The sequence below is a fragment of the Montipora foliosa genome, chromosome 12 (genome assembly GCF_036669935.1).
Source record: "Montipora foliosa isolate CH-2021 chromosome 12, ASM3666993v2, whole genome shotgun sequence".
Taxonomy (NCBI): domain Eukaryota; kingdom Metazoa; phylum Cnidaria; class Anthozoa; order Scleractinia; family Acroporidae; genus Montipora; species Montipora foliosa.
Genome location: NC_090880.1, coordinates 41317043 through 41332233, shown reverse-complemented (window position 1 = coordinate 41332233; position 15191 = coordinate 41317043). Strand labels below are relative to the sequence as shown.

General features: G+C 38.7%; 1 protein-coding gene and 1 long non-coding RNA gene across 2 annotated transcripts; both read left to right on the top strand.

The window, feature by feature from the left end:
• Positions 1–53: 53 nt before the first annotated feature.
• On the top strand, positions 54–8348 carry LOC137978603 (protein YIPF4-like). The gene is made up of 5 exons (XM_068825598.1): positions 54–370; positions 523–694; positions 2578–2655; positions 2735–2848; positions 3668–8348. Exons 1-5 carry the CDS (start codon positions 69–71, stop codon positions 3803–3805), a joined length of 804 nt encoding a protein of 267 aa, XP_068681699.1. The 5' UTR covers positions 54–68; the 3' UTR covers positions 3806–8348.
• A 2212-nt stretch (positions 8349–10560) lies between these two features.
• On the top strand, positions 10561–11981 carry LOC137979660 (uncharacterized). Its single transcript, XR_011118378.1, has 3 exons — positions 10561–10997; positions 11077–11190; positions 11771–11981. It is a non-coding gene; the product is annotated as an uncharacterized lncRNA (long non-coding RNA).
• Positions 11982–15191: the final 3210 nt, after the last annotated feature.

Below are 15191 nucleotides of genomic sequence, written 5' to 3'. Positions count from 1 at the left end.
GAATTTATTTGACAGAGGGCTGGTAACAATATTTATTTACAGAAGACGCAAAACACATAAAAAGCAAAATGGCGGCCACGTCAGTCCCTCTTTATTCACCATCTTCAGAACCAATTATCAACAATATGGAAACAGAAAACCCAGTAGATGAATTTTCATTTGGTCCTCCAATGAGTCAAGATTCATCCATGTACACTGGATCCATTGAAGCACAAGAAGAATTCATGGAAAGCGGCCGAAAAGATGAATCGGGCGAAGGCCCTCGCTACAGATTTCCCTTTTACTCGCAAATTTTTAACAAGAAAAACTACGATTGGCTTCTGGAGGTTGATGAAAGTGGCGATGACGATGACTTTAAAAAGCCATTACTGTGAGTATGCTTCGGGCTTCCATGTAAAAAGAAATCTGGAAACAGCTGTACGACCCATGAAAATGGGCCATTCCATTTTATATCCAATTCTTCCCTCCCCCTTCCCCCCGAAATGGATGATCAAAGTGTTTATCTCGTTTTACCGTTTTTAGAGAGGAATTGGACATTGATTTACAAGACATCTACTACAAAGTGCGCTGTGTAGTGTTCCCCATTCCATCCCTTGGATTCAAGAGAGATGTGCTAAGAGACAGTCCAGATTTCTGGGGTCCCTTACTTGTGGTTCTTCTCTATGCCATGCTGGCTCTGTTTGGTCAATTCAAGGTCAGCCAGAATATTTCAAATAAACTTGTTGTTGTTGTTGTTCCTGTCATGCTCGCTTTCAAACCACATCTAAGTGGGACATTCTAGTCAGAATCAGTTTTTCAAAGTGGTCCAGAATGCAAGTGGTTGGATCTCATTGGTCAAGGCATTGCGATCAAGCTATTACAGTGCAGACCATGAGTCATGGATGGCTCCTCTATTAACCTAGGAAATGGATTCTTGTTATTGTTATACAACTGAACAGCTTTTCAATAATTGCATAAGGGTGTCGCAGGGCCAGTAATTAAGAGTACCGTAAACACCCGCAGTTAAGCCGCACCCTGAATTTAGCAGCGCAAATTTTGGAAAAAAAGTTTTTTGAAAGAAATCAAAAGAAATCCAAAGTTCGGTCCTGAGAAGTCTTCTTCATCCACTTTTCATCGAACGTAAGCTCACTATTAACATTGAAAGGGAAAATACTTCAAAGTATTACCCACAATTTAGCACTTTAATGTAATGAACATCGTTTCCACCAACTTTGACATATGATTGATCTTTTTCTGGTATTTGTTGACAGGAAGTTCTTCATTCAACACAGTTTTTCTCTAAATTTTTGCATTACATGTACAACAAGAAAGTGAGCGGAACGTTTGTAGCTTAGTAACCAGGCATTAGATCAGACATGAAGATGGAAAACTGGACACCAGAAGCAGCCTTTTTCAAATGTTCCCGCAGATAAGCCACATCCCCCAATTTTTGGCAACGATTTTTGGAAAAAAGGTGCGGCTTATCTGGGGGTGTTTACGGTAGTTTACTGTGCTAGTTTATACCAATAAGAATAGTGAAAACATAAAGAGTGTATACATGTGCCAATTTTACCCATACAAGAAACAAAAAGAATAAAGACATTATTCATTGGCCTAATGGTAGGTGGGTGTAGGGAAAAGCTCTGTGGATCTGCCACCTTGGGTAAATTGCCATCTGCTCTGCTATGCCACCTTAAGGCTTACTCAAGGCCTTTGGCACAAATTTCCTTATACAGACCTCCTGGTTTACAGCATATTATATTTGATTACTTTTGACAGTTCTCCTTCTCTCATTTTCCCATTTTGATCAACAAGATCATATGCCTTTGCAAACAACCACCAACTTTGTTTGCAATAATGAGAATGATCTGGCAAGAGGAACAAATCTACCAAAAGGGTGGAAAGCTAGAGTGGTTGACATTGTTTAGCACAGTCATCTCTCCCATGCCTTACCCACTGGGTAGATTTGGCCCACTTTCCAGACCATTCTTGCTAATAATTGGAAAGATAGATGGCAACAGTGGAATAGGAAAATAATTTGGGAACTGGTGACACTTTTCATGTAGATGAAAACTAATTCTCACAAGAAAGATTTCACTCTTAAGCATCTGTTAAAAGATCCAAAAGTGCATTTGGAAATGTTGTTGTTTTCATCATCATCATCACCATTGCCGTATTGTTGTTGTTTTCAGGCCCCCCCTCCCACGCTCTCACCAGACGCTTATGTGAACATTGTACACTTAATGTGTGATCCCGAGGGAAACAGTCAGATTTGTTTTCCTGAGAGTCCTGATGTTCGTCTTGGGGAAACATCAGGACTCGAGGGAAAACAAAACTACCGGTAACTAGTTTCCTGAGGGACCATACATTAAGTGCTTTGTTACATATTTAGATTTTTCCTTCAACAATCGCAGCAAAACAATCCAGAGCTGGCAACAACTGCAGAATTGTATCCCAGTCAGGATACATTTGAATTTGATCAGGGGCATGTGACCAAGAATCAACCAATCACAGTGCTTGTTTTGTTGATTGAAAGTCTAGATATATAACAATATGTCGATGAATCGCTAGGTATTACCGTATTCCTGTTTTTCATAGGTTGTTTCATGGATAATAACAATCTGGCTGTTGGGCTCCCTTATCATCTTCCTACTCGCCAGAGTACTTGGAGGAGAAGTAGGTTCATTTGATTGACATTTGATCGTGCATCTTGTTTGATAGCATTCTCAGCTTTCTTGTTATCTACTTCTCATAGGTTAACTACTCTCAGTGCCTCGGTGTGATTGGTTACTCTCTTATTCCACTGGTGCTGACAGCTGCTGCACTGCCATTGGTGAATTATTTCCCCATATTAAGTGACATCATTAAGGTAATTATTAGATATTTTGTAGGTCTCTTTCTCCACTGTCTTTAGGGTGTCTCTTTTAGTCAGTGCCAAAAGCACCTTTTCTGTTGCTCTGCCATTTTTCCAATTGCACCTTAGTTTGCTTCATTCCCGTCACCAGAGCCTCGGATCAATCCAAGGCTCTGGGAAACTCTATGCGGGAGAACATGTGCCGTAGGGTTCTTATGGCAAAAAATTGGCTATTTGAACCTTACCGCGCCTGTTCACTTCTCGTGCTAACATGAATGCACCAATTACAGAGGCTTTTGATTGTTCTTCACGAAAACCAATAAGAGGACACTTTGCTTCAGGGTTCCCCAGAGCTCTTCTCTCCCTCAGTCAAGAGAAGAGCTCTGGGGTCGAGATTAAGCTTGCTTTACTTCTACACTTGGCTAAAAGTATGAACCAATAGACCATTTTATAGTTGTTTGCTTAGTTACCTGGCCTCTGAATGAAAGTGAGGCTAGGGATGACCTTGTTTTGATAGAAACGTTACTGCTTTTCTGATGTAAATTCCAACTAATTAGCATGAGAAAAGAGTGGAGGTCTGTATCATAACAAGATCAACTCCAGCCTTGCATTTATTTAAAGGCCAGGTAACTATGCACATAACTGTAAAAAGGTCTATTATTGCATTTTCTGCATAGCAAGAATTGAATTTTCCGTTATCGTATATCACCAGCCTGCTGCACAAAATATTAATGTCACTCATGCGTACTGAATTTGAAAGTGTGGAACGATTCAGTATTGAAAGAGAATTGACTTTACGTTGGAATTAATATTTAAATTACTTCTTTTTTGCAGTTATTTGGTGTTGTGTGGGCATCCTACAGTGCTGGCTCCCTTCTCATCCAAGAAGAACTCAAAAACAAGAGGCTTTTGCTTATGTATCCCATCTTATTGCTATATATTTACTTTTTTTCATTGTACACTGGCGCGTGAGGCACTCTATCTGCCATAACTAAGACGTTCATATTCCATACTGGGTTAACACATTCGACAAAATGGTTTATTGTCTGTTAAAAATTCAAGTTATTTTACTGGTTCGGTTCTTTGGACATATCCCAACAGAAAGTGATTTAGCGCTGACAGTTTTGATGACTGTCAGCCATCTTTATCAAACCAAAGCGGTCACACACCCTGTTAGTTTTAATAAAGATGGCTGAAATCATTGAACAGCGTTAAATCACCTTTTTGGATTATGTGAAAAGAACCAGTAAATTAATTTATGGGTTTTTGTCTAATCACTCTTCAGTTAAACGACAACAAAACTATTTGTAACTAACAGTGGGATAGCGATGCAAAGATGCAGGAGGGCATCTCGTTAATGGGGGGTTTTAACGTTTCCTCATCGCTGACATGTTGTTGGACGAAAACAAAAGATCTGTCATTAGCTCTTTTTGTTTGTCCACCAGCAATAATTGTACATTGCAGCACTGTGTCACTAGAGATTGGTTGCAAACCACCGAGGTATTAGTCAGAAACATACAGTGAGGAAAAACAAAAATACAAATTGCGAAAAGAGAGCAAAAGGAGACAAAAACTAAGCTCAAAGTCTTAACAGTAAATCGCATCTATGCACACCGCTCAGTAGCAACTTCAAAAATGACATTAGGGAGTTTAAGAAACCACAACGGCTACGGTGGTTCACGATGTCTTCCACCTTGTTTATGTTGTACAATGTGGCGAAGTATGCTACAACCAGATTGGTATGTACGGATTTGAAGCAAAGAGAGAGAAGGAAAGATTCACTGTTGTTTGTCCACGTTGTCGTCAAAACATGAAAATTGGTCATTTTTTACGTTGTTGCTTTGACGAGTACAGGAGAGAAATGTGAGAAAATGCGTGCCGCACGTGCAGCACGATCATTTTTTCCTCTTTTAACCAATAATATTACTGCTCTTTGGCGTTTTCGTTGCCGTAGCCGTCCTCATTTCTTAAACTTCCTATTTGTTGACGACAACAAACAATCAACAAGAATCGTGCCGCACGTGCAGCACGATTTTTTGGGACATCAGAGCCCATAATAACAAACTAAAAACAAAATCGTTTGCTCCTGTGCTTTTGCATGTGGTCATAACAATTACACACTGATAGAGCGGTTTTTAAATTACTTTGGCCAATCAAAAAGGACGGAGACAATCCGGTAAACCAATCAAAACGCGAACTAATTACACGTAGCCGACAAGAAGGCGGGAAAATATGCACGCGCGAGCCACGATTGGTTTTGGTTTCACTTCTGATTGGTTGAAAAGTGGCGAGAGAACTTTGAACCAATCACCGAGTGAAGTACATGTAGATGCAAAACCAAAGTAATTCGCTAATTACTTTCCACACTCAATTGAAAACCGCTCTAATTGACTCCTAGTTGTGTCACGTTTCTCACTGAACGTCTAAAAGTCATTTGAAAAAAAAAAACGATCCTCTTATCATCAAAAGCCGGTCTTCTAACATGTAAACCAAATTGTAATAACCATGTTTCATTTCTGAAAGGGAACTTCCACTCCTACGAAAGAATAACTTAATACTGAGAAAAGTTTTTTTGCAATGAAATAGACCAATTTCGATATATTAAAAAAAGGCATCAGCTCGAGGCTCTGGGGATTAAATATAAGGATTTGTATGAGTTTATTCCCCAGAGCCTAGAGATGATATCTTTTGTTTAGGACTGAATTTTAATATATCGAAATTGGTCTATTACTTCGGTCGGTTGCCCTTAACGTCCGCAACTACGTGACGTCATGTGTACCCATTGGATTCGAAAAACGTGGCGTTGCGCAATGACGCCTCAATTGTCGTGAAAAAGAACCCACCAGAAATTCACATATCCAAAGGGCTGGACCAGGCGAATTCCTCTCCAAAGTCACTTGCAAATATTAACCTTTCTCTTTGAGATGTTGTAGACTCAATAGGCCACTTTCAAAACAACCATAAGACTGTTTGTTTGCCCTACAAAATGTTGCATAGCAATTGTATCCATTTTCTCTTGGGACTTAAAATGATCCCACGAGAAAATAGAAATAATAGGCCTTATTCACGATAGCAGCCATGCTGGTTTTCAAATTGTCATGCAAATTAGCCATGTGTTATGCTGGGGGGCAAACATTGGAAAAAGGCATATTGCGGAAAATCGGCTCGTCGAAATATTGAAATAACATTGCTTGAAATACATTTTAGAATTTAGAATTAAGTAGCTTTTATAATAATTTTTATATCTTTGATTGCCTTTGACATGTTGACTTTCTACTTCGTTATCTCCTCATTTTTCACTAAAAAAAACATCGAAGTAACTTCTGTAATCGTTCTCTTTTACTACTTAGCTGAGAAACATTCAATGAACGTGAATCAAATCATATGTGTGGCTAAGATGTTCGTTATAACCTCTCGAACTTGTGTTGTTTGCCTCCTCAGAAGTGCGTAGCTAATTTGCATAATAATAGCAAATCCAACATGGCGGCCATCGTGAATAAGGTCTATTCTTTTGCAAAATTGTGGAGAGCAAACAAATGGTATTGTGTTATTTTTCAAAGTGGCCCATAACTTTACTAGATGTTGTTTATTTGTCTGCCTGCTTTGATTTCTGTTTCCATGGATTCAATATTTTATGTCATGTTTATATTGTTGCTTAAAATATTATTGCAGGGTTTTACTTAAGTGATTACCTGTGGGTTGGGAATAGCATTCGTAGTTTTAAATTTCTGGTTTGGGTTGGGTGATTCATCTTGTATGGGACCTAATGTTTTAATGTAAAAGGGCGAGTTCTCACTTGCGACGCAAACCAAATAACAAGCGAAATACCCAAACTCTAAAGAGTCTTGATCATTTGCGCCCACTGTTTGGAAAAAAGACGTTAATTAATGACAAGTCAATTGGTCTGCGTATGATCGTAAATAATTTGAACCCCGGAGTCGTATCATAATTAATTGAAGTACGATCGTCCGGGTGAGTATATGGTTCTGAGAAGGACTGTTTGGTGTGTCATTAACTGACATTTGGACAACCTGAGCAGAAGTCATCTTCAGAGTCAAGTGATTTTATGTAACATCAGTTGATAGTATAAGCACTCTGGTCGTTGATATCAGTGACTGTAAACAGTGATTGATGCGCTTCGATACCAGACGATCCTTTACTTAATTATGGTCTGCGTGTGTTGCTTGTTTCTTTGCTTGCGTCGCCAGTGAAAAACAAACCTCATCGCTTTTCATAGGATTAAATAGATAAATAAAATAAATAAATAAACGATTAGAATATCTGAAAAGTTTCAGTAGCCCAGACCGATGTTCTTTAATTAAAATAATGCAAGTGGGAACCATAATATTTTGATTATCGGGGAAAATAAGTTAAACCCGATTTAGCAAAAAAATTGCTTCGGGTTTTTGCGACCCGAAAGGCGGGTTCACAGTGAAGGCGCATGCGTAGACGATAACGCAAGCGCAATTAAAGCCGGTGTAAATGAAAGATTGGAAGGAGGAGTAATTAAGTTTATGTTGCACACGCCTTGCGCTTTCGTTTTCTTTTCCTTCGAGTTTTCTAGAGCTGAAGCAAGCAGTGCTAAAGAGCATAACAGAAAGCCTGAAAGACGAACAAAGAGAATTACGCCTACACATTCTGAGGTGTGAACGCCATTCTCTATTTTCGAATTCCCCATAATACAGTTTGTTTGCCCCCCAAATTTTGCATAAACCATTGTTTTCAAATGCTCTTGGGAATATGCAGTGTCCCCAAAAGCATTTGAAAACAATAGTTTATGCAAAATTTGGGGGGCCAACCAAGTGTATTATGGGGAATTCGAAAATAGAGAATTAACGCTTGCTTTCGTGTTTTGATTAAAATTTTCGTCTCTTAGTTGTAAGATAGGAGATAGTCATAGGGTATCGCAGCTTTCTTTAACTCTTTGACTCCCATGATCTAGAAGTTCATTCTCCTCATTACTTTCATAGATTTCTTCCTTGGCTGGTCGTGAGAATTTAGTGTTTTATCAGGATCATACCGTAAAGCTGATAATAATCTTTACTCTCAATACTTGTCTACCTGACTGTGTATTGAAATTGAGAGGTGAATTTACCTACTGATCAATGCTGGGAGTCAAGGGGTTTTTAAGTATCAGAAATTTAACATGAATCTGAATAAATATGAAAATTTGTAAATAAAAGGATTGTGCTGCTTTAGAAAAAGGGGAACTTCTCAAAAGTTTCAAGTTAGACGATGAGCTACCATCGATCACACGGACTCAGACTTTTGTTCTTATAAGGTTCATAGCATGGTCGTTTTCTCAAACAGCCTGCGAACGCTTACCTTCAAAGTTGAAATATGAATAACAGAATTGTCCCTCAAAATAGTTTGCCGTTCTTATAACTTCGCAGATATTTTCTTTTCATCATACAACAACGATCACTTTCGTCGAGGTTGGGTGTTGTTTGAATTGTATTCGGTGTAGTTGTCACTTTGGAGGAGAAATATGAGCTATTAATGGAGCTTCTATTGTTGTGTTGTTTTTAAATATCGTTTTCTTCATCAAGGTTGTACATAAAACTGGAGTGAAAATACAGTAAAATTATGTTTGCGTTTATTGGCCGTTTTTATACTAGAGACGCATAATTCGTCTTGAACGAACTTGGGCAAACATTTTTTCTGCGTCTGTTAAATTCGTCTAGTATAAAGACGGCCACAAGACGCATTATGCGTCTGGACGAAGAATCTATTTTAGTGCGTCTTCGAAGACGCACTAAACTGGAAAGTTCGTTCAGACGCATTATGCGTCTAGTGCCCGTCTTTATACTGGACGAATTTAACAGACGCAGAAAAAATCTTTGCCCAAGTTCGTCCAAGACGAATTATGCATCTCATATAGTTCGTCCCGTCTTTACACCAGATGAATAACATAACAGACGCATGATTCGTCTGGACGGATTATGCGTCTCTAGTATAAAAACGGCCATTGTTTGTCTTTGTTAAGTTGTGACCTCACCTCCCCGACAATGGAATAGCAATTCCCATTGGCAAGAAGCCTGCAATTTAGCTCGAGTCGAGTCGAATCTAATCGAGCTGAAAGTTAAAGTTATTCGAAAGATCTTTACTTTTAAAGATATACGATCTATTTGAGTATGTTGAGGACGACAAGTTTCCCACACCCCCTTCCTCCTTAACTTGTCATCAGCCGTGAAGAGATCTATTCATCGGTGGTGACTCGGAAATTCGTGGGGGCTATAGCTAGGTCATTGGACTATGTTCGTGTGACATTTGTCCCGCCATACTCCTTCTAGGAACTAAATTTGATCGTCCGGGTGAGAAGGACTGTTTGCAGTGACTGACGTTTCAACAACTTGAACGGAAGCGTTTCCGAGTCAAGTGACGGTCGGAAATTATATAGATCCATATAGAAAATGGTTTGAGCCCAACGTCACTTGACTCTGAAGATGACTTCCGCTCAGGTTGTTGAAACGTCAGTCACTGCCAACAGTCCTTCTCAGTTCCATCATAGTTAATAGAGGAGAATGGTTAGGAAGCTCGGCAAACATCAAAGGAGCAAACAAAGATGCCAAGATTTAGGTTGGAAAGTCCACTACCGTGCACAATCTTTTGTTTTGCGCTCATACACTATGCATGAATTACGTAACCAACACGTTTCTATTGGTTAGTTCTTCAGTACGGAGTAAACAACTATTGTGTTTTGTGCACGGTCAAGGCCAGAAAAGTGAACAAAAACCTACAACAAAGAAAGTTGTCGGGTTTCCTAACCATTCTCCTCTATTAACTATGGTTCCATCGAGGTGTGTAACTCCTGTCTTCAAACAACCTCGTTCCCAGGGCTTTAAAGCCCTGGGAACGAGGTTGGTCTTCAAAGAATTTTCTATTTTTAAACCTAAATTGTCGAAATGAAGCATATTCTCGATTGTGCAATCGCGAAGAAAGGTCATATTGCTCCTGAATTGTTTTTGAGGATTTAAGTATAGCCCTCTTGATCTACAAGAACATGTAAGTGTTTCGTGAGCTTTCAAAAAGGAAGTCAAGTTTTTCGGGAAAATTAACTTGACAAAGCACAACTATAACTGGGGGCGTGTAGTTTCCTCTGATAACCTTTACCAATGACAGAAAGGCAGAGCCTTTCAAAACATTGGAAAATACAGCAGATATTCCTTCACTGTTTGATCAACCTTTCATTTCTCGTTTGTTAAAATAGTTATACGCTGATTAGATCGATATCCTTCATCAGGATCCAGTGCTTCTTTCTTGTTACGTTGGTTGCTACAATTTAGTTTACAAATGAGAGGCCAAGTTTTTGTCTTAAGCAAGTGCAGAGCTATATATAATCGTCGAAATTTGCATACGGCAAATTTTGTCCGTGCAGCCCTAAAGTTTTCCAAAGGAAACATTATATCGAGAAAAAACTTGTATATTCAAGTTTTAAACGACTTTTCGACACTAGATCACCTGATCATCAAGTCAAAAATGAAAATTTAATTAACTAATAACGCGCTTAGCAATAATTAAATAATTTGGGAACTGGTGACACTTTTCATGTAGATGAAAACTAATTCTCACAAGAAAGATTTCACTCTTAAGCATCTGTTAAAAGATCCAAAAGTGCATTTGGAAATGTTGTTGTTTTCATCATCATCATCACCATTGCCGTATTGTTGTTGTTTTCAGGCCCCCCCTCCCACGCTCTCACCAGACGCTTATGTGAACATTGTACACTTAATGTGTGATCCCGAGGGAAACAGTCAGATTTGTTTTCCTGAGAGTCCTGATGTTCGTCTTGGGGAAACATCAGGACTCGAGGGAAAACAAAACTACCGGTAACTAGTTTCCTGAGGGACCATACATTAAGTGCTTTGTTACATATTTAGATTTTTCCTTCAACAATCGCAGCAAAACAATCCAGAGCTGGCAACAACTGCAGAATTGTATCCCAGTCAGGATACATTTGAATTTGATCAGGGGCATGTGACCAAGAATCAACCAATCACAGTGCTTGTTTTGTTGATTGAAAGTCTAGATATATAACAATATGTCGATGAATCGCTAGGTATTACCGTATTCCTGTTTTTCATAGGTTGTTTCATGGATAATAACAATCTGGCTGTTGGGCTCCCTTATCATCTTCCTACTCGCCAGAGTACTTGGAGGAGAAGTAGGTTCATTTGATTGACATTTGATCGTGCATCTTGTTTGATAGCATTCTCAGCTTTCTTGTTATCTACTTCTCATAGGTTAACTACTCTCAGTGCCTCGGTGTGATTGGTTACTCTCTTATTCCGCTGGTGTTGACAGCTGCTGCACTGCCATTGGTGAATTATTTCCCCATATTAAGTGACATCGTTAAGGTAATTATTAGATATTTTGTAGGTCTCTTTCTCCACTGTCTTTAGGGTGTCTCTTTTAGTCAGTGCCAAAAGCACCTTTTCTGTTGCTCTGCCATCTTTCCAATTGCACCGTAGCTTGCTTTACTTCTGCACTTGGCTAAAAGTATGAACCAATAGACCATTTTATAGTTGTTTGCTTAGTTACCAAGGCCTATGCATGAAAGTGAGGCTAGGGATGGCCTTGTTTTGATAGAAACCTTACTGCTTTTCTGATGTAAATTCCAACTAATTACATGTAGCATGAGAACAAGTGTACATCATCAACATTAGAAAAGCGTAGAGGCCTGTATCATAACAAGATCAACTCCAGCCTCACGTTCATTTAAAGGCCAGGTAACTATGCACATAACTGTAAAAAGGTCTATTATTGCATTTTCTGCATAGCAAGAATTGAATTTTCCGTTATCGTATATCACCAGCCTGCTGCACAAAATATTAATGTCACTCATGCGTACTGAATTTGAAAGTGTGGAACGATTCAGTATTGAAAGAGAATTGACTTTACGTTGGAATTAATATTTAAATTACTTCTTTTTTGCAGTTATTTGGTGTTGTGTGGGCATCCTACAGTGCTGGCTCCCTTCTCATCCAAGAAGAACTCAAAAACAAGAGGCTTTTGCTTATGTATCCCATCTTATTGCTTTATATTTACTTTTTTTCATTGTACACTGGCGCGTGAGGCACTCTATCTGCCATAACTAAGACGTTCATATTCCATACTGGGTTAACACATTCGACAAAATGGTTTATTGTCTGTTCTTTGGACATATCCCAACAGAAAGTGATTTAGCGCTGACAGTTTCGATGACTGTCAGCCATCTTTATCAAACCAAAGCGGTCACACACCCTGTTAGTTTTAATAAAGATGGCTGAAATCATTGAACAGCGTTAAATCACCTTTTTGGATTATGTGAAAAGAACCAGTAAATTAATTTATGGTTTTTTGTCTAATCACTCTTCAGTTAAACGACAACAAAACTATTTGTAACTAACAGTGGGATAGCGATGCAAAGATGCAGGAGGGCATCTCGTTAATGGGGGGTTTTAACGTTTCCTCATCGCTGACATGTTGTTGGACGAAAACAAAAGATCTGTCATTAGCTCTTTTTGTTCGTCCACCAGCAATAATTGTACATTGCAGCACTGTGTCACTAGAGATTGGTTGTAAACCACCGAGGTATTAGTCAGAAACATACAGTGAGAAAAAACAAAAATACAAATTGCGAAAAGAGAGCAAAAGGAGACAAAAACTTAGCTCAAAGTCTTAACAGTAAATCGCACCTATGCACACCGCTCAGTAGCAACTTCAAAAATGACATTAGGGAGTTTAAGAAACCACAACGGCTACGGTGGTTCACGATGTGTTCCACCTTGTTTATGTTGTACAATGTGGCGAAGTATGCTACGACCAGATTGGTATGTACGGATTTTAAGCAAAGAGAGAGAAGGAAAGATTCACTGTTGGTTGTCCACGTTGTCGTCAAAACATGAAAATTGGTCATTTTTTACGTTGTTGTTTTGGCGATTACAGGAGAGAAATGTGCAAAAATGCGTGCCGCATGTGCAGCACGATCATTTTTTTCCTCTTTTAATCAATAATATTACTGCTTTTTGGCGTTTTCGTTGCCTTAAACTTCCTATTTGTCGACTTCAACAAACAATCAATCGCACGTGCAGCACGATTTTTTGGGACATCAGAGCCCATAATAACAAACTAAAAACAAAATCGTCTGCTCCTGCGCTCGTGCATGTGGTCATAACAATTACACACTGATAGAGCGGTTTTCAAATGAGTGTCGTAAAACCGAAATCGAAGTAATTACTTTGGCCAATCAAAAAGGACGGAGACAATCCAGTAAACCAATCAAAACTCGAACTAATTACACGTAGCCGACACGAAGGCGGGAAAATGTGCACGCGCGAGCCACGATTGGTTTTGGTTTCACTTCTGATTGGTTGAAAAGTGGCGCGAGAACTTTGAACCAATCACCGAGTGAAGTAGATGCAAAACCAAAGTAATTCGCTTATTACTTTCGACACTCAATTGAAAACCGCTCTAATTGACTCCTAGTTGTGTCACGTTTCTCACTGAACGTCTAAAAGTCATTTGGAAAAAAAAAACCGATCCTCTTATCATCAAAAGCCGGTCTTCTGACATGTAAACCAAATTGTAATAGCCATGTTGCATTTCTCAAAAGGAACTTCCACTCCTACGAAAGAATAACTTAATACTGAGGAAAGTTTTTTTGCAATGAAATAGACCAGTTTCGATATATTAAAATTCAGTCCTAAACAAAAGGCATCAGCTCGAGGCTCTGGGAATAAATAGAAGGATTTGTATGAATTTATTCCCCAGAGCCTCGAGATGATATCTTTTGTTTAGGACTGAATTTTAATATATCGAAATTGGTCTATTACTTCGGAAACTTTTTAAAGGAATTGTTTTTATCAGAGAAAATTGAATTTTAGAATGGCATGATATCACGTGGTTTAAAGGGGACATAGCTTTTGAGTGGAACGTACGTAGATGATGTTAAATGGGACCACAGTTGTGTATTTAAAGAGGCGGAAGTCGGTTGCCCTTAACATCCGCAACTACGTGACGTCATGTGTACCCATTGGATTCGAAAAACGTGGCGTTGCGCAATGACGCCTCAATTGTCGCTAAAAATAACCCAGCAGAAATTCACATATCCAAAGGGCTGGACCAGGCGAATTCCTCTCCAAAGTCACTTGCAAATATTAACCTTTCTCTTTGAAATGTTGTAGACTCAATAGGCCACTTTCAAAACAACCATAAGACTGTTTGTTTGCCCTACAAAATGTTGCGTAGCAATTGTATCCATTTTCTCTTGGGACTTAAAGTGATCCCACGAGAAAGTAGAAACAATAGGCCTTATTCACGATAGCAGCCATGCTGGTTTTCAAATTGTCGTGCAAATTAGCCATGTGTTATGCTGGGGGGCAAACATTGGAAAAAAGGCATTTTGCGAAAAATCGGTTCGTCGAAATATTGAAATAACATTGCTTGAAATACATTTTAGAATTTAGAATTAAGTAGCTTTTATAATAATTTTTATATCTTTGATTGCCTTTGACATGTTGACTTTCTACTTCGTTATCTCCTCATTTTTCACTAAAAAAAACATCGAAGTAACTTCTGTAATCGTTCTCTTTTACTACTTAGCTGAGAAACATTCAATGAACGAGAATCAAATCATCTGTGTGGCTAAGATGTTCGTTATAACCTCTCGAACTTGTGTTGTTTGCCTCCTCAGAAGTGCGTAGCTAATTTGCATGATAATAGCAAATCCAACATGGCGGCCATCGTGAATAAGGTCTATTCTTTTGCAAAATTGTGGAGAGCAAACAAATGGTATTGTGTTATTTTTTAAAGTGGCCTATAACTTTACTAGATGTTCTTGTTTATTTGTCTGCCTGCTTTGATTTCTGTTTCCATGGATTCAATATTTTATGTCATGTTTATATTGTTGCTTAAAATATTATTGCAGGGTTTTACTTAAGTGATTACCTGTGGGTTGGGAATAGCATTCGTAGTTTTAAATTTCTGGTTTGGGTTGGGTGATTCATCTTGTATGGGACGTAATGTTTTAATGTAAAAGGGCGAGTTCTCACTTGCGACGCAAACCAAATAACAAGCGAAATACCCAAACTCTAAAGAGTCTTGATCATTTGCGCCCACTGTTTGGAAAAAAGACGTTAATTAATGACAAGTCAATTGGTCTGCGTATGATCGTAAATAATTTGAACCCCGGAGTCGTATCATAATTAATTGAAGTACGATCGTCCGGGTGAGTATATGGTTCTGAGAAGGACTGTTTGGTGTGTCATTAACTGACATTTGGACAACCTGAGCAGAAGTCATCTTCAGAGTCAAGTGATTTTATGTAACATCAGTTGATAGTATAAGCACTCTGGTCGTTGATATCAGTGACTGTAAA

Coding starts and splice junctions, on each gene's coding strand:
- LOC137978603 (XM_068825598.1), top strand. CDS start 69: ATGGCGGCCACGTCAGTCCCTCTTTATTCACCATCTTCAGAACCAATT. Junction 2,656..2,734: donor CCAGAGTACTTGGAGGAGAA/GTAGGTTCATTT, acceptor TACTTCTCATAG/GTTAACTACTCTCAGTGCCT. Junction 2,849..3,667: donor TATTAAGTGACATCATTAAG/GTAATTATTAGA, acceptor TCTTTTTTGCAG/TTATTTGGTGTTGTGTGGGC.